Source organism: Gouania willdenowi, chromosome 18 (genome assembly GCF_900634775.1).
Source record: "Gouania willdenowi chromosome 18, fGouWil2.1, whole genome shotgun sequence".
Taxonomy (NCBI): domain Eukaryota; kingdom Metazoa; phylum Chordata; class Actinopteri; order Blenniiformes; family Gobiesocidae; genus Gouania; species Gouania willdenowi.
In genome coordinates, this window is record NC_041061.1 from 16,191,308 (window position 1) to 16,210,926 (window position 19,619).

Genomic DNA, 19,619 nt, shown 5'->3' on the forward strand with positions numbered 1-19,619 from the left:
TTTTGACTAACATTTTATTTTATACAGATGCCTTTGTGGGAAATAAATTAAGTTCCAATTGTGCAAGATTTTGTCTTTTTCTTTATAAGTTTATACATGAGATGTTTATTGCATGCAAGGGAATCCTGACCAAAAATAAACGTGGAGAGTAAAAGTAACTAGTAACTGTTACTTTGAGTTCTCCATAATTTAGCTACTATTTACTTGTACTTGAATACTTTATGTATGACTTACTCGTCCTCTTCAGTCTGTGTAAGGCCAGGTGACAGGCAGGACAGGAACTCTCTAGGGACCAAAGAGAGCCATTAAATGGGTGGTGTTGAGCAAGCGAAGCGAGAAGTGAAGGACAGTTGTTGAGGCGCGTCACCGCGCTGCGTGGACGCGCAGAAGACAGCGGCGCTGAGCAGTAGTCCTGTCTGTGTATGTCGGTGCTTCTACACAGTCATGCTGTTCAAACTCTCTCCGAGCTTCGATAACTTTTAAGGAAGTGTGTGTGTGTGTGAGAGAGAAGTCCTCACACTCTCAGACAGACAGACAGCCGTGTCCCCGGAAAGGAGAGCGTGGAGGCGGGGGAAAGGACAGGAGTTTCGCTGCCTTCCGAGGAGCCCCAGCTCCAGCTCGCCGTAGCCGGGCTTTAGGCGTTGGCACCCGGGCAGGGAGTCCCTCATCATGGCCGGAGCCAAACCAGGAGTGCACGTACTTCAGCTCAAACCCCCGCGTGTCCATGAAGCTCTGAAGAAGGGCGCAAAGTTCATCAAATGGGACGAGGTGAGCTTTTAGTTCGAGACATGAACTTGTTTGCTGTGCTGATGTGAACAACTGGGAGTGAAAGACAGGAGGAGGACATGACAGCAACAGCATAGTGCTGCTGCTGCTGGGAAGTGTGTGTTGGATCATTTCAGGTGTGTGTTTGCAGGTGTGTGCACATGTTCTCTGCCTGCTGCTGCTCCTCATACAGGTGTGTGTGTGTGTGTGTGTGTGTGTGTGTGTGTGTGTGTGTGTGTGTGTGTGTGTGTGTGTGTGTGTGTGTGTGTGTGTGTGTGTGTGTGTGTGTGTGTGTGTGTGTGTGTGTGTGTGTGTGTGTGTGTGTGTGTGTTTCTTGTCAAGCCGGTTTTGCTCTGGATCCAGTTGCTCTCAGACGCCCTGGTAGGCCCTACACACTCCCAAAGGATCTGCTCATACCTCTGTGTGTGTGCGTGTGTGATCAATGTATCTCTAGTATTCAGGGAACCCAATGATCTCCTTAGGTTTGATTTCAACACAAACCGGAGGTTGTTCTCAGTAATCCTGATCATTGTTAATCAGGTCAGTTCTGAGAAACTGGATGAAGTGAAAACTCTGATTTCAGCCTTATGTTATTTCCTTATTCAGCTTATTCACCCAGCAGCCCAGACATGTGCCCTAAAGTGTCATTACCGTTAATGAAGGTTTGTTTGTTTGTTTGTGTGTGTGTGTGTTGTGATAGTTAAGGGTTTTCCTAGATGTAGGTGTTCTCGTCTGAGCAAATGTCAATATTTAACCTGCAATGAAAGCCAAGTCTATATAGCTCCTGATATATCAGTATTGGCAGAGGTCAAATGTGTTGGACACCAGGGCTGTGCGATATATCGAGATTTAAGATATGTCAAGTTTTCTTTTTTAGTGATATAGAAAATTACAATACCATCTATATCGATGTATGTATTTTTTAATAGTTTATTTTGTTTTAAAACACGTGTTTTAGGAGTTGCTGCTTTCTATACTTCTCAGAACAGCATTAAAAGCACAGTTATGGATTTCTAAGTGCGTCCTAACACAGACTTTCCCCTAAACAAGCCACACTACAGAACTCACTCACACATGCTGTCCTTTTATAGGAGATAAAAGGCCAAAGTGGCACATTTTGTGCAACTGCTAATGAATCAAATGTAACTCTGAATTGTCTTTCTGGTCAGACTTCATTTGAATTAAAATTATTGAAATTTATATTGTATATCACCATTTTGAGAAAAAATATTTTGGTCAATGTCGCCCAGCCCTATTGGACACTCGCTGGTTTTCCTGCAAGGATAACTGTTCTTATATTCTTCTTGCATCCTTACATCCAACTCTCGTCTCATTTTCTAAGAGAACTTTCAGGAAAGATTAATGATAGCGCTTCGTTACACACACACATATCTGGACAACAAACTAGAGTTGCAACTAACACTTGTTTTCATAATTGAATAATCGGTCAATAAATAAATCGATTAATCAGTTGTTGTTTTTTTTTTTATAAAAACAGTTTATCTGTAAAACACATTTAAACCCCTGCTTAAGCTGATTAAACCGAAAAAAAGTGTCTCACACAAAAACACTCGTGCGCGCACATACAAGCACACAATCACTCGTGCACCTATTTGTCTTCTATTTTTGTTTATTTTATCATCATTTTTTTGGGGGGTAATACTTAGTATTAAAGGTGGGATGACACATCGTGTGACAAGATATGGGGATATGAAAACGTCACAAGATGTATCGTCCAAGTGGTATTGCAAGTGTAGAACTTAAAAAAGAAAGTCCACATGATCGACTACACATCAAAGAGTTATGGTTTTTTATTTTTCACATTGCTATACCCAAAGAATGCATAGTTATTTTTACAACTGCAATATTTGTTTGTTTTTTATTTCCAAAAATAGCATGGTGCATTGTCATCGTGAGCCCATTATTTTCAATAGTATCGTCCCACCCCTACGTAATACTTTGCTATAGCTCTCCACACTAATATGAAATGACACAAGGTCTGAAAATATTCTGAATGTTTCTTTGCACAAATATTTACTTTTTTTGTGTGCTTTGATCTGACTTTACATTGTTAATATTGTGATCTTAATTACTTGTTTTAAATTCTACTCTCTGTTGACCATAGATTCTTCTTGTAGTTTTGGACTTTGGAATTTTTGATTTCTATTTTTTAGAGGAATATCTCAATCTTGGTTATAAAAGTAGATGACATTTTATCAGATATTTTTTGTCACCCACTAATTTGCTGGAATAATGTGACATTTTATAAAATACTATCTGCTAAGGACAGATATTAGAGATGCTCGTTGTTTTAAACATGTGTAAGGAAGTAGTAAGATACTTGTGATAAGTGGATGAGTCAACATTTGACCTTCTTGAGTTTTATAGTCCTTAAACTAAGAACTTACGAATAATTTAAGCATTTGCCATCATTTAGAGTAGGTGTTTCCAGGGTTTAACCAGTGCATCAACTTTCAGTCTTTTCACTAGATTACCAACCACTATGATTTGTTTTTAAAAAAACAAACAAATAAAAACCATTTGTATTTTCTAGTAAATGGGTTTTTAGTCAATAATCTTCTTTCCCCACAGTGTACTTGGCTGTCCCCAGCGTGCAAGAAACTCATTAAAGAAACAGCAGGTTGCCCATTTTAGTCAAAATCAACTCTGAAGGACTTGCTGCTTTACAATTCACGCAGCTAGATAATTGTAGAAGGTGCAATAAAGAGGTTTTTGCAGGCTTAAAGAAAAAAAACAAAAAAAATGTGTTTAAGTCCAAAACACTCTTTGAGATTCCAATCAGGAATCATTGGGCAAGTTAAATGGACGGAAGTTTACCATAAATGTTTTGTCTCGTGAAACAAAGTTTGCAGCTGGAATAGTTTGGAAAGGTAGTTTCAGTTTACGAGGACGGTGATAATTTGGTAATCTGGCAAGAGCCAGATTGATGTGTAGCCCTCTCTCTTACTCGAGTTCTCCACATCGATCTGGGTCCGTGTCAAGCGAATCCTTTTGGAACCCGAGAGGGACATGAACAATACTTGAAGCTGATTGGGCAAAGCGCCTGTCCACCATGATTTGTTTTAGCCAATCACACGGCAGAGATGCTGCTATGGCTACAACAACAGCAAGGCTCCGCTTCCAAATATGCACAAAGCACCTGTCGCTGTTGCTCTTTCAAAAATGAAACGCTGGATTCTTCTAACAATGAGTTTATAGCAGCTTCCACACGTTCATCCTCCTGCGTCGACATCTTTCTGTTTTGACTCGGAGCTATGCTAATAGACCTTTTTCACGACAACCGGAAGTAGCGCATCTTGGTGCCGAGTAACTTCCTGTTATAAGCAGGTCTAAGGGAAAATGGCTCTTATTTTTTCAACAGCGTTGCTCAACTTGCCAGCTTTTTTGTTCACTGATGCGGAGGCGATCGCAGCGGCGAATACCTGAACAAAATAACCTCGATGAGGGGTATAAGTTCTTCCATGAAGAATATATCCAGCTATCAAGATAAGATAAGAAGTAGCTTTGTGAAGTAGCTGCCATCTACAACATATGAAGTATGAACATTGTAATAAAGAAACTCATTTTAGTCTGCTAAAACATTCAGAATGTTTAAAGAGAAGCATGTTATAGACCTTTAAAATATATTTTAACATTCTGATATGTGTTTGTCTGATTTACCTGTGGGTGGATGTGCCGTAGCAGCTCCACAGCTTTAGCATAGCTAGCTTGCTGTGAGAGGACAAGCTGCCGTTACTGAGCCGTCTCGAAGGCAGATTCGCTCTATCGTGGTGCGATGAAATTATTCCAGGGAAAGAGAGATGGAACAGCTCCACTTTTAAGGCGGCTGATGGTGACTAGATACGCTGACAAAATCCTCCTGAGTGAAGTGCCGGTGTAGTGTAGAATCCAGATTCTGGACCCTCATCCCTGCTAACTGCTGAGATCCACCACCTCCTTTGGTCTTGGTCCGTCGGAAAAGCGTGGTTAGACAGGTATGGCTGTTTTCTTGCCCCACAAGAGCAACCAGGAACATAACAAGAGCAACCACGTGGAGAATGAGCATTTTTGTCACTGTCTAACGCTAAAGCTATAGCCACAGGAAGTTGTTGCACACCACTTCCGGTTTAAAATGTGGAAATGTGAAAAACGTCTATAGCGGTAGCCCAGCTAGTTCCTCTACACGCAACTGTGCATGCACCAGTTTTGGTTCGACGCTTCTGCCTTTGTCACACCCGGATATTCTGTCCAAAATTACAACACTGCCTCATGATTGGTTCGAACTGGTTTGGTTCGCTATGGAGGGTAAGTGCTGGAGCAGCACAAGATGGATTCTGGTGTTTGTGAACACCAGGAGGATCGATTTTGCAGGCAAAAGGCAAGGTTAATAATTTGGCATGACCCAGATGTTTGTGGCTTTCTGTTGTGACGGGTCACTTTGTCCAAACTTTGATGGATTCCACTAAAGACTTTGCAACGATCAGTGTTAAGAAGCACACACAGTCAGTGCCTTGGGGCAGGGTTCTTTGTTTACATGAAAACTCCACTTTTTGACCTCATCTCTCTTGTTTGCCCTCCTTGTCCTCCCTCCACATGGCTCATTCATTCATCTCCTTTTTTCTGCCTCTGCCCCTGCCATTATTACAACCTTCATGATTAATCCATTCACATTTTTTCCCCCACACCTGCACTGCTTTCTCAGTATTATTGTTTTAAACCCAACACTCGTTTTTCTCAGAAGACTCTTACAAGAACTTCCAAAGACACAGACACACAAGTGACTCATGGTAAACAAAGTCCAGGAATGCGTTTTGAATTGACCGTCTCTCGTCTTTGTATTGACTTGTGTAGACACGTGCACGAGTGTGTGTGTGTGTGTGTGTGTGTGTGTGTGTGTGTGTGTGTGTGTGTGTGGTTGATTTGTGTTGGGTGTGCGTTTCACATTGAATGACTTCCTGTTGGAGCTTGTTGTACTCCTCCAGAGCCAAACAATTTTCCTTCGCCCCCGTCCCTCCCTCCCCTCTGCCTTTCCCGCGCAGCCCTCTGTAGCCGCAATTCAATTTAGTCAAATTCCAGCTGGAATTCAGTTAAAATTCCTCCTAAACAACCAATTAAACTCACAGACCGACACGTTGTCTACAGGGTCCTTTGGCTCCCTGTCACTGCTGGTGTTACTGTTAGTGTTTTGTTACTATGTTTGCTAAAAACATTGTCTTAAGTTTCATTTACCAAGTTGACTTCTTATATTTGCCCTGAAATGCACTAATTAAATAAAGAACAATAGAAACGGTAAGGCTTCTCCTTTCGTGTTGAAACCAGTTCCAACAAACTTTATTTTTGAACATAATCAGCACAGATGTATGTATTTTTCAATACGTCAAATGTCATTTATCATCAAAGGATATCATTAAGATCTGATACTATTTGGTTTCCCGAGGTAAAATAATTTTGAAAACCCGAAATAAACAAACCTTATCAGCAGTTTTAAACTGTCCCTTATGTTTGCCTCGGCCTTAACCAAATGTTTTACAGTTCTTTTCTCCAAATGTGGGCTTTGGATTGGTTTACATTCTCACCGCACAATTACAAGCAGACCAGTTCTCGTAAACCAAGTCACGTTGAATCACGGGTTGCTCATTAATTGACCAAACCCATGAGAACCTGAGTTTGAAGGCCATTAAACCACAAGGTGCTGGTGTTGTTTCTTTCATTCTGTATTGATGTAGTAAGATATGAACAGTTACAGCTTGCATAAATGGGCTGTCGTGCCTCACTAAGCTTGTTTAGTCATAATGCTGAACTGTAAGATCATCACTTCCTTTTAGCGTATACATATCTTAGTTTGACCACCCGCTCAGTATTTATTTCTGCTTAAGTGAAGTTATTGTAATAATATAAATACTTGGCTGGCTGTGTACCCTTCAGTTAATGATGCTGGCCGATTATACTTCGCCGACTAATTTTGTTAGATTCATGCGGCTCAGAGGAGGAATCCCCGGGGAGCTTTCCCAGGATTATATTGATGTTTTTTTACAGAGCTGACCATCTCTTCGGGCCAGGTTGGCTTACAGGTTTGCAACACAAGAGCAGAGACGAGTACATAACTTCAGCCGAGTGTGTGGTTTGTTATGGTTTAACTTTGGGGATGAGCTGTTTAGTTATTTAAAGGGTACCTGTAGCGGAAATGTATATAACAATGTTTAATGTATGACCAATAAACAAAATATGTGCACCTTTTAAAAAAAAAAAAAAAATTTGTTTAAAATTTGTATCCCGTACCGATATTATGGAGTAGGGTTGGGATTAACGATTATTTTTTAAAAGATTAATCTAGCGATTATTTTTTCGATGCATCGATTAATCTAGCGATTAATTTTTTCAGTTCGATTGGATTATCAATTATCTCCCCATTATTTGACAAAGTAATTTATCCATGTTGATTTACATATCTAAAATAAAAAAAAAGGAATTCCTTAACATTGCAATATATGTTTATTGCTCTTCAACTCAAAAGAACAAAATAAAGTTTAAGTAAGAATATAAAAGTACACAATATTGCATTCAGAGTCAGAAGTAGCATTAAAGTAAACATTCCTTTTACTTTAAGAATTGTGTGTGTGTTAAGTTTAAGGGAATAATAAAAGGTCAGACTGCAAAGGAAAAACTCCAATATATGCCTATGTGTACAGCAAACATACATTATGTTTAATTTACAAATCAGGACGGACTACTTGGGTATCACAAAGTGGTATGTAAATGTTCTCTCATCGCGTGTGTGACTGTTGTTGCTGCTGCCCCCACTGATGTCACGGCTGGTGTTTCCTCCTTGTCCCGTTGACGCGCTGCCATCCGGTCACACCTGGGGGAAAGGACGAGGGTTACGGGGAACAGCTACCTTCGACAAACGAGTGCCTTCACTGCCTTGCAATTTTGAAACTCGGAGGAGCCACTCGCGTTAGTTATTCTCCGGCGCCACCATCTTTGTTTTGGTCAAATGACGCACATTTTGCGTTGACGTCATCGATTACTTTGACGCGTTGTCCCGGCCCTATTATGGAGCCAACGTCTTGCTAATTATAACTTGGTGTCTTTTTCTGGCTTAGATGCAAAATAAACGTTTCTGCAGGGTTTTTCTCTTGTTGTTATGGCATGCATTGGCTTCACACTCCATTGTTCAGAAACGTGACCCAGCGCTGGACGTTGATAGGTTAGCGTCGGCACCGCATTACACTGCAGCTCAGCCAATCAATCATGCAGCCTGTACGATGGTAAGTCACAGCCAGGCAAGATGGCGCTGAGCATAGATTGAAAAGTTTATTGTTGCTTATGCTCAAGATTTTCTGCCATCAAACGGTAAAACATGCATCAAGAACTTCGTCAGTCAAATTTTTATTAGATTTTTAGTCAAATTAATTATGGTAATTTGTTTTTGCTTGTTCTCTCAATGATGATGTGTGTCTACCACATTGTTTGCAATCTTTGGAAAAGAAATAGCTAGTGTCGAAAAACTTGATACATCTTTGAGCTTTTGTGAAAGCTCTTGTTAGAGAACACAAAAGGGCTGAACTGACATGTTTTTTTTTCTGCCTGCCAATACTTCCAGAAAGTGGATATCTTTGTTATGCAATAGATTGATGCACGGAAGCAGCAACCATCCATTAACCATTATCTGATGATTGTTAAGGAGATTAGAGTGATGAAAAGAGGAGAGGGGTCAGAGGAGGAAGGGACACAGGGAGGCGTGAACGCCTGACGCCATGTCGAGAAACATCCTGACAGAGCAGTGAGACATCAGGCCAGGATGGATGGAGGGAGGACGAAGGGAAGGGAGGTGGAAGGTCAACCACAGCCACATGTGAAGTGTGGGACTCACATCTGGACCGTCTGCTCCCTTTGTAGCCCTGTCCTCTTTCTTCATCCTCAATCTGATCTCTTCCTCATTCTTTAATATCACTGTCATTCTTTGCCTCCTTCTATTCATCAGTCCGTTTCCTGTTGGTTTAAAAGTTAGATTCTCTTTGACTATCAGACATTTCCTGTTTTTTTTTTTTCTTCTTCTTGCCTTCTGTTTTATCATGAGTTTTCATTTAAGTCTTTTAGGATAGGTCTACCAATGTCACATTGTTGACTGCAGGGGACTCAAACTATTAAAGCTGGGATTTCCAACCTAGGGTACATCAACACATTGCTAAATACAAGGAAACATTTATCAATACACTTACAATAAAGGAAGAGGCAAAAATCCCCAGTTGATTTAGGTGCTTATTGTAAACAAGTCTTCACCTTGCAAATTTTCCACTGCCTCAGCAATAAGGTGGCACAACTATTTAAGAAAACAAAATCTGAGTAAGTTACTTTGTCATTGGAGATTTGAGCAACTTTACCTTTCCACACTGATTCTGCATTCCCGCACTTCTTTCTCTGACACTGAGGGGCTTCACTGACTCGCTGATATAATACTGTACTACTTAATGCCCTCACTGGCCAGGATGGGTATTTAACAGGGGTGTAACGATTCGTTTTAGCAACGATTCGATTCGAATCACGCTTCATTGTTGTCGATTTGATTCGACGATATTGGTTAATTTTAAACGATTAGATCCGTAATGATTTAGTGACTTTGCTAAAATAATAATTCAACCAGTGTGACTGAAATAGATCTCTGGATACTGGACAGTACTGGTGAGGTTTCATAGATTCCTGCTGATGTTTCTTGTAAGGGAATAGTCTATAAATTAATTATGGACATAAAAAAAACAATTAAACATTTTATGGCAAATGTATTCACATTTTATTTAAATAAAGCCCGACCAACATTTCAGTTTAAGCAGGATGTTAACTTTTCTGCTCTCAATTTCAAGACGCAATACGTTTTCCTTCACAGTACATATTAGGTTTACTTGTTTCTTCTGTTTGTTTTTTCGACATAAAAATAACACAATATTAATATAAAAAATGAAGTGCAACCAAGATCTGTTCAGGTTAAATGAGCAGTGGGTAAACCTTCTACTTTTCCTTTTAACATGATAGCGATACTGTAGAGCTAATGCTAACTAGCTAACACTACCACTTAGTGTTGCTACAGTGAACGCTGCCAGAAGACTCTGGCAGTGGCAGTCAACGGTCCAGTGTGTTTCTACACACTGAAAACCAAAGGTGGAAAGATCAATTTTTCCTTTGCCGACCTTTCCGTTTTGTGCGTCGTCTGCTGGCGTGCACCGCGGGATGTTACAGACAGTAACGTCTTTAAATATTAAAAGTTCTTTAAAAACACATCCATATAAAGTCTGCCGTGCTTAAATCTACTGCTTTATTTCCTTGTATCCATGTAATTGATTGTTTACTTTTTAAAATGGTTTTAGATCAATTAATGTCATCTGGAAGACCAACTTGCTGAGCACAGGTTGATGTAGTTGGATCGTAGAAATATAAATCGATTCATCGAACTAATGGCTGAATCGTTATACACATAGTATTTAAGTAACTGTTTACTCAAACAAATTAGACACTGACATTGCAAATCATCACCTATTGAATAAAATTCGACATCTCTCAGCAGACCTGACCGCAGTCCATGGAATAGTAGTTGAAAGACAGCAATGTAAAAAATGCTTATCAGAAAGGACAATCTTTGAAAAACTATTTCATTTGTAAGTAATGTAGTGCAAGAAAACTTTCAATCTTTGCTACAAGAATAAGAAAAGTGTTATTTAAACAATGGCCAGGCTATGTACATTGCAATGTTCCAGTTTCCAGTGCTTCTTGTTGCTGATTTTCACCTGTCAGGCATTCTCTTTACTCGCTGGAGTCCAAAGGTTGCCTGCTGCCATATTTTAGTCCCTATGTTGCCAAAGCAGCAGCTGAAACACACACTAACCCTCCTTTCTCACCACTCCCAAAAGTAGCCACTGAACACACACACTAGCACACATTATGGCAGAGCAAAAGTAGAGGCAGTGACCATTTCATTTTTATCAGTTTTTACACAAACTGATTTCCCTTAGCCGTTATACAACACACCCCAACCCCCACATTTGTGCACACCAGATGAAAAGCAAGATCGTTGTGTGTGTGTTTGTGTGTGTGCCCTTTAAAGACTGTAAGTTTTCAAGAGTTGCTCATTAGGAAGAGAATAGAAGACATGGAGGTGGTCCTTCGACTTCCTTCTACACTGTGAGTGTTAGTTTGACATTATAGTCACGTAATGAAGGCATATGTCAGGAGGTCAGGACATCTGGAGGGGGTCTGAAGAAAGCAAAAAGACATATCGGCTAACGAGAAAGAACACATTGGTTGGAGAGAGATCTGAAGAACTGATGGACACGAAAGAACAAATAAAGGAAAGGAAGCCACTAGCCAGGCCATATATGGTGGTTAATTAGGGAGTGCGACGAAGACCAATTATAAGCGACCACCTACTCTAACACACAAACACATGATAGGGTCTGTGTGTGAAGGGGTTGACTCTAATGGTTTCCTGGTGAGGGTTCTCACCCCGTACACTTTAGCACAACTGGAAATCAAATACGCCCTCAGAGGTATAAGAAAACAGCAGGAAGACGGAGAATATGCCACTTTGTCACTTTTAATACTTTACATGGGTTTGAGTATTCAGTTTAAACTTGTGTTTCCTTGTATTGTGTTGTCAAATATTTAGATTCTGTCAACTATCAGAACTGTCAAAGTTGGACAGTGAAAAATAATTCACAGCACTGCACCTTCACAGGTACATCCTTCACTCCTTCAGCATTAAAATGACAATTTTCTTAACATACTGAACAAATCGTGAGCATGTAATCTGCTAAGAATAATGTCCGATTGGGTTGAACCCATGATTCGCTTTAATGAGAGCACTTTAGCAATGCTGCTTACCTGTGGATTGTTAGCATAGGTGAAATACAAAGGTGAAAATACATTCAGAAAATGGACATTTCCCTCACAGAGAATTCTGATTGGTTCATTGGAAATTAGTATGCTAAAAAAATAAGTACATGATGAAAAACATATCCAGATTATAGTAGCACATGTACATGTTTTATGTAATCAGTTGCCTAGCCCCAGCTGTCCTGAGATGAGGCGACTTCTGCTCCTGTGTTAAAATTAAACAATGACAATATTTATTTCAAAAATCGAGCTGCGAGAATGCTCTTTTTTGTTGTTGTACATTTTGCATTGGAATAAGGTTACAAAAGACAATATTTTGAGCATAGGGGCCCCCGATGTTATAATTTTCCGTGCCGGCGGCGCGCGCTCATGCATTATGCCCCCTATGCTGTGAAAAAATCCTGGTGAGAACCCTGTACTTATGTAGTTTAAAATGTTAATTGTAAGATTTTGTGCTTTTAATTTTTCGGGACGAAAATCGCATAATCTCGCCACCATTCACACAAGCAATCCTTCGTTTTAAAATGAGCAACAATTTAGATGAAATTTGATCTGGTGAAAAAGTGTTGTTGAAAACTATAATGAAATTGTTCTTTAATTGAAATAACATCCATGAAGTTGAGCTTTGTGACTGTAGTCAGAGCTGCTGTTCAATTCTGAGAGTTTCCAGTAGTACGGTAGTTTTTAGGCCTGGCTACCAGACTTAAAATGCCATTCACGTTGTTACTGTTGTTGTTGTTGTTGTGTACACTAGTTAATATCTCTACTCCCCTGTTTTTCGTGAACGGATTTGGCTGAAATTTGGTAGGTATAATCTATTGATGTGTACGCATCGATGCTCATAGCCCGATTTTTGATTTGGGGCCCCAAAAGAAAAAAAAAACGAAAGTTGATTTCTCATTTATTTACAAGTCAAATATTACGATGGTTGGTGGTACCGAATTATATGACTACTCCTCTGTTAGTTGTCATTAGATTGGAATGCAGTTTGGTATGAATATGAGACGCTCAGAGCCCTTTTTTTTTTTTTTAAATGGGGCCCAGGGGACCACGCCCCATTTATGGCCATTTCCAAATTTATGGAAACATAGTTGTGATATATCGTTTCAAAGGTAATTCAACATAGATTATGATTATGCCTCAAACATTTCGATTAGGGGCCCGGGGACCCACCCTCCGTCTTTGGCAATTTCCATTAAAATTGTCATTATTCATGAGTCAAATATTTTGACAGTTGAGGGTACCGAATCATTGACATACCAATATATGAATGGGGCTCATTACTCCGTATGTGCCACAGGACCCCCCCGGGGGCTCCATTTCTCAAATTACTACTCCTTTGTTAATACTTGTTGAATCAGGCTGTAATTTCACATAGACATTCTATGAGCGGAAATCAAGAGCCTCTTGGAGACCTTTTTTTACTCTGTGGAACCGAGTCATTTGACTGAATTTTCGGGCCATAGTTCATCCGAACTGGGCTTCTGCACTTCGGTGCTCAAACATGTTGACACATGTCACAACTGACAGTTTCAAATAATTGAACTCTGTTTAGTTTGAAATTCATATACAGTATTTCTGCAAAACCTCCTATCTTCTTGCGCTGAAGGGCAGCACCAGAAGCAACAGAGCAGTATGTAAAACTCTAAAGGCGTTACATGCAAAACTAGGGAACCACAGTGTTAGCACTGTTTACTTAAACGCTGTATAAAGTAGGGCTGGTGGTAGATCTCTGTTGACGTGAACCTATGGATTACACTCCTGTATAAATGTGTTTGCTTACAGTGATATTCCCTTTACAGCAGAGTATGTGTGTTGACACTTGTTTTTATACAGTACTTCAGATGAGGGAATAATCGACAGCAGTGTTTTTCCAGACCCAATGGCAAGCTGCGCAGTTTATTTAAAAATGAAATTATCATTAATTAATTTGATGTCACACAGCTAGAGCCTCAGATTTTCCCATTCAAAATGAACGCACATTTATGCAAATTCCCTGTGTCATTTTCACCTCAGTTTATCTATTTCTGTTTTGTTTACGTTTCATCGGCTTTCCCTATTTAGATCTCATTACTGGAGTTTAAGCTTCCAGAAATCATACCAAACATGCTTTATACAGTCAGTTGAGTTCAATTAACTGTGGAAATTAGTGTGAGCTAAATCTGGTACAAAGCATCTTTTCTTAGATTAATGTATTTTGTACATTGTCCCTGTCAAATAAACTAAACTAGGGCTGGGCAGTATGATAAAAAATGTATATCACTGTATTTTTCTAAGTTCTAACGGTTTCACGGTATATGACAGTGTTTTTTTTTTTTAATGTATAATCAGGTGTTTACAGCATTTTCTACTGGTTGAGCATCAGAATCAGGTTTATTTTGCTGAGTACAGTTTTTATAAAAAGCAGCACATGGAATTTGCCTTTGTAGTGGAACAAAAACCCAATCCAGCAGAAATAATAATAGTGATAAATATAAGGATAATGATAGAGGGTAAAGAAAAATAAAGATAAGAGAGATTTCACTGTCACGTTGAGTGAATATTGTCGATAAATTCCACACTAGTAGTAATACAAGTTTGCAACAGCAGCCCAATGGCTCTTTGCCTCGCTAGCTTAGCTTTATCATCAGCTTGATTTCTAGCTTTAAATGCTGCATATTCAGTGGTGTGGTGATTTATTATGGGGAATAAGGTAGCGTTTGGTTTGCAGCTCCACCAGCCGCAGATACATGCTCACATGCAGCTTCAGAGCTTTCAATTGTGTCTTTCTTATTCATTTACACGTATGATTTACACCGCAACTAGGTGAGGGTTTAGTCTGTCTTAAAGCTATGTCCAATTCAATTCAGCTTTATTTGTATAGCGCAAATTACCACAAAGTCATCTCAATGCGCCTATCAAAATATAAAATTCGTAAGAAATAAAAAGCCCTAGAAGATCCACATGAACAAGCATTTAGCGACAGTGGGAAGAAACAACTCCCTTTTAACAGGAAGAAATCTCCAGCAGAACCAGGTTCAGAGGTGGCAGACATCTGCCTCGACTGGTTGGAGTTAGTGGACAGAAGGACCAACAGAACAGAATAGAGAAATAGAACATCAGAGTGTACCAGACTAGTTGAGCCGTGATCCACAAATCAGGAACTGTCCTCTCCAGCTTCACGACACATGAAACAGAGCAGAGAGAGAAAGGTGAGGAGAAGGCACTGACTGCAGAAAAACATGATGCAGTATTATCAAGTCAGCCTGCCTTGACCTTGGGCCTCACTCCTAGTGGCCGAGTCGAGACTTATTATAAAGGTGACGAATCTCTTCCCGTTTATTGGTAAGCTAACAGCGACTCCAAGGTCTGTAAATGCGACCGTTCACAGACGAGCCCAAGTTTGCTCTCGCGGTTAGGTTATGTTATGATTCAGTCCTGTTTGTGCGGACTGTAAATCATAACCAGCATCATCAGAATTTGAATCTCTTCCCGTTCATTGAACCAGTAACTGCAACCGTTTACAAATGAGCCCATGTCCGCTCTAGCGGTTAGGTTATGTTATAATTCGGAATGTATGTCTTTCATATTGTCAGTAGGGCTGGGCGATATGAGCCAAAAGACATTTTCTCAAAATGGCGATTTACGATATGAATATCAATATTTTTTAACTCGATAAAGTCTTGCCAGAATGACCATTCTGGGTTAAATTTGCACAGGCACATTAATTAACAAACCTTTTTGGCATCTAACTGTGTGTATCGGCATTTTGGGAGAGATTTTTAAATTGTCTTTTTCCACTGCCTTTATCGGTGAAAACTTGTGAAAGTGTGATATTCTCCAAAAAAACATTGAACTAAGGGTATATTCCATGTCATATTACCCTACTTACTTAATAGCTGTGGAATTTTCATTGACTTTTTTGAATTAGAAATCCAATGTATGCACACACTCACAAATGCTCTCATGCTATATATCTATAGAGCCGTGCACCAGGCTCCACTACATGTTTATGAACCATCTGGCTTTGACACTTGTGGCATCTAGTCGCAGGCCGACGAGAGCATCTGATTTCAGGTCACAGCCTAAAGATGATAATCACACCAGGAAGTCAGAGTTGTACAGCTCCTTCAGTTGTTGGAGTGGTGAAACGCAGGTCATGAGTTCAGTCATTTATAGTGCTGACTCGACTCTGCTCAACACTCAACATGTTGTTCCTGCTCCTCTGTTGCTGAGGCTTTGAAATTTGCGCAGTATATCCTTGGAATTTTACCCCAGGTTTATTATGTGCAGTGTTGGGGTGAGTATTGGCAAGGATGTTGCAATACGATACGTATCGCGATACGTGGGTCACGGTACGATAATTTCACTATATATCGCGATATTGCCAGTTAATATCAAAATTAAACGTAGAGATGAAGGATCAAGTTGCTGTATATGTTCATCAGAAGATATTGATCATTCAGAGGACAAATTGAGTCAAAACTATTTGCTTCAAAACATCACATTTGTTATTTATTATTAGTGTTTTTGCACATTTTCACTGAAAAAAAGAAAATGCAGTGTTACACACTGTCATCATAAAATAAAGTGCAACAAGTTTCTTTTCACTGAAACTACTGTGTAGAAGTCTCAAAGTAACCATGACGATTTTTTTTTCACACCCCGAGTGCAGTGTGCTGTCACATAATCGCAATTTTTCCAATTGTTGAAAATAATATTTCCTGTTGCTTATCAAGCCGACATTGACTCTTTGTCCTGATCTCATTACCTCTGTGGCTGAGAGATGGGGCCTTTCACGGATCTAAGCCATTGGTTGGTGAATTGTTACACTTAAAAGAACAGTCGGGCCCTGTGCTTGCTTCTGTTTTTGTTCATGACATTTTTTTTCTTTTTTAACCTTTTTTCTAACTCAACTTCCACCCACCTACGCTTCAGCCCTTCATTTTCCAACCCTCTATTTCTCAACTTTTTCTCCCTCCCTCATTCTCCAATCCAAACATTTACTTCTGCCTTTAGACATTCATCCATTAGCCCATTGCACAGCCAACACTCAACATATGTTAGGTTTGAAAGGCAGCGTAGGTTAGAGTTTGCAGGTTTTTAGAAGTATTACAGCATTAGTTTGTCTTTGGGCCTTTCATGTTTAGAGTTACTCTACATTCTTCTTCTTCTGTGTGGTTTTATGGCGGTTGGCAACCAAGGCAAGGAGCATTACCACCCAGAGTTACTCTACGTGTTTTCTTTGTTTCTTTGGATTACTGTTGCATTGTATGTCACAATTTCCAGTTGCAAAATGAGGACAGTGATCATGTTCATGTTGTTTGTCTTTAACAGAATGAAGAATATTCCTCTGTGTTTTTGAATGACTTTCATCTGCTGTCACAGTTCACGCAGCCTCCAGAGTCAGAGTGTGCTTTGCTCAAAAACACAACACGCCTGCCACACATTACCACGTCCATGACCAGTGACCATATATAGTCACTGGCCCATGCTGTATATGCTCCTGAGCTCATTGATTTATCTTCTGTAAGTGTCACCGGGTTATTTGTTTGTGCTATTATTTTTCCCGTCCTCTGACAGTGTGTTGGTAAGTTAGTGGGAGAGCTTGGTGTGGATTACCCATGAGATCGCCCTCCTCCCTCTCTCCTTTTGGAGATGTTGATGATGATGATGATGCAAATGCTTATGACAGCAGATGTCCGTGTGTCACCTAAACCCACACGAGGCCTGTGGCTTCTTTGCATAGAGTTGGCGTGAGATCATGATGACGTTCAAATAAAAAAGAAACACCAGTTACTGCAGTTACAGGGCAGTGTGTGTTGTCAAATTTCTGCTGACCCTTGGAGACTTTTTTTTCTTCCCTTCTCTAAAATACGTTTTTGATCACGTTTGTTTTAGGGCTGAAGATTTTTGGAAAATAATCTAATTGCAATTTTTTTTTTTCCCTCAATACTGCGATTGCGATTTAATATGCGATTATTTTTTCAAGGGCCTCTTGCCTTGTATTTTTCATTGAACACGAGCAATAAGTTAATCTGTTTCATAATAAACATATTCAGATCTATTTAAACTTTAAATACAAAATATACATTTTAAAGCACAGATTACATCAATAAAGCAAACAAATCTGTGGCTTTACCCATTTATACATATTGTATCTAACGAACTTCACGTTTCATGAAACATGTAAACATGTGGACTGCACTTCTGAAACACTCTCTGAACTTAACAGGACAGTCTAAAAAAATAAATAATATAAACGGATATAGAAAAAAAAAATAAAGCTTGTCTTCTGTGATATGTATTTTTAATTGTGCAAAAATGGATGAATTTTTTTTTTTTTTTTTTTTTTTTTTAATATAATTTTAATGAGTAATTCTATTTTATTTTATTTTATTATTATTAGACATTTCAGGTGACCCCACATGGGGTCATGACCCCAAGGTTGAAAAGCACTGTGCTACATCATAAATAGTGTGTAACATTTATTCTTCTGTTACCTCGCAGGAACCCAACAGCGGCCCCCCAACACTGGTAACCCTCAGAGTTGACCCAGAGGGATTCTTCCTCTACTGGACTGGAGTGTCCAACCTGGTAAAACACACACTAACACAGCTGTTGAACTTAAAGGAGGTCAATGGATGTTTCTTCTTTCCTGGCATTTGCTTCCTCCATCACATCGAGAAACAAACTGGGTCACAAGTGACAGCAAACACCTCATTATTCTCTTTTTTAAATCTATATTAACTTTTACTCAAATGCATTCATTCACAAAGATTGATGATGTATTTTATTGTTTGTAATGTCTTGTTATAAAAACCGTGGTGGCTGCTTAACACACAGGAGGCTATAAACTGCCATTAGCTGCTATCAATCGATGCAGATGTGCCCAAGGTCACAGCAGATGCATCGATTAAATGATTAAAGCTCAAACCCTATCAAGACGCCATAATTAAAATTGATATTCGATTACTTTAACACTGTCACGCTGATATACTGCTCTAGCTTAGATGTTCTTGTGTTTTCTAAATGGGTTTAATTTATTTGTCTTGGTCTCATTTTGTATCTTCCTCTGTGCACTCGCTTTTATTTTGTTCATCCACTATTTATACTCTAGTTTAGATTCAAGCAAATCTTAGGATTTAAGAATATGTTGATGTAATAAGAGTAAGCCCTCATTAAATATGTGCAAATAGTGTGGGGCCAGTTGGACCAAATGCAAAAAGAGAGATGGCTTTTGAAAAGAGGAATAATTATTGATATAATGATTATAATATGAAACAATCCCCCACAAAAATAAACATCAATCAGTCCCTCAAACCTGCACTTTGCACAATGTTCATTATTTTTAGTAGGATTGTATCCAGGGGTTTAATCAACCGATAATACAAAGTAGGTGCTAATAAGCATACATTTCCCATGTAGGATTAAACACAGTCATTAAAAAAACTGGAAGCCGCTGTGTAGGGGCGTCCGACTATATTTGAAACCAACAAACTTTGACAAAGTTGAAATTGTACAGAATTGTTGGAGGAAAGTTTACAGATGGAGCCTGAGTACAGCAAAAAGACACAAGGTAGTTATACTGCATCTGCAAGATCGCTTCATGAAAAGACAATTTACTTTATACACATTCTCACAAACATATGTTCACCAACTCCTAGCACACATGACTCATCTCTCTTTCTATTTCTATCCGTCTGTTCATCCTAAAGGCATGTATGGAATGACATGTTGATGGTTCTGTTGTGTCTGCGTGTGCGCGTGTCGTAGACTACGCTGAGCCAGGGCCCCCATCGTGGACTGTCTAGAACATGTGTTCAAGAATTCACGTTAACAGAGAGTTGCTTTGAATACTCATTCCATCCCCATGTATTAATTGTGCATGTGGTGGTACATGCACACGTGTGTGTTTGTGTGCATGTGGGGCTGAGTTAATAGGCCATTTGTTGCTGGAGGTGTATCGCTGACACTGTTGAGTGTGGATT

General features: G+C 39.4%; 1 protein-coding gene across 1 annotated transcript in view; it reads left to right on the forward strand.

Annotated features, from left to right (window-relative positions):
* Positions 1-342: 342 nt before the first annotated feature.
* Positions 343-19,619, forward strand: part of plcb3 (phospholipase C, beta 3 (phosphatidylinositol-specific)) — a 69,752-nt gene continuing 50,475 nt past the window's right edge. The window contains exons 1-2 of the mRNA XM_028474182.1: positions 343-768; positions 18,139-18,225. Coding sequence (XP_028329983.1) covers positions 670-768; positions 18,139-18,225 — 186 coding nt within the window. The 5' untranslated portion in view covers positions 343-669. The remainder of the gene's footprint in view (positions 769-18,138; positions 18,226-19,619) is intronic.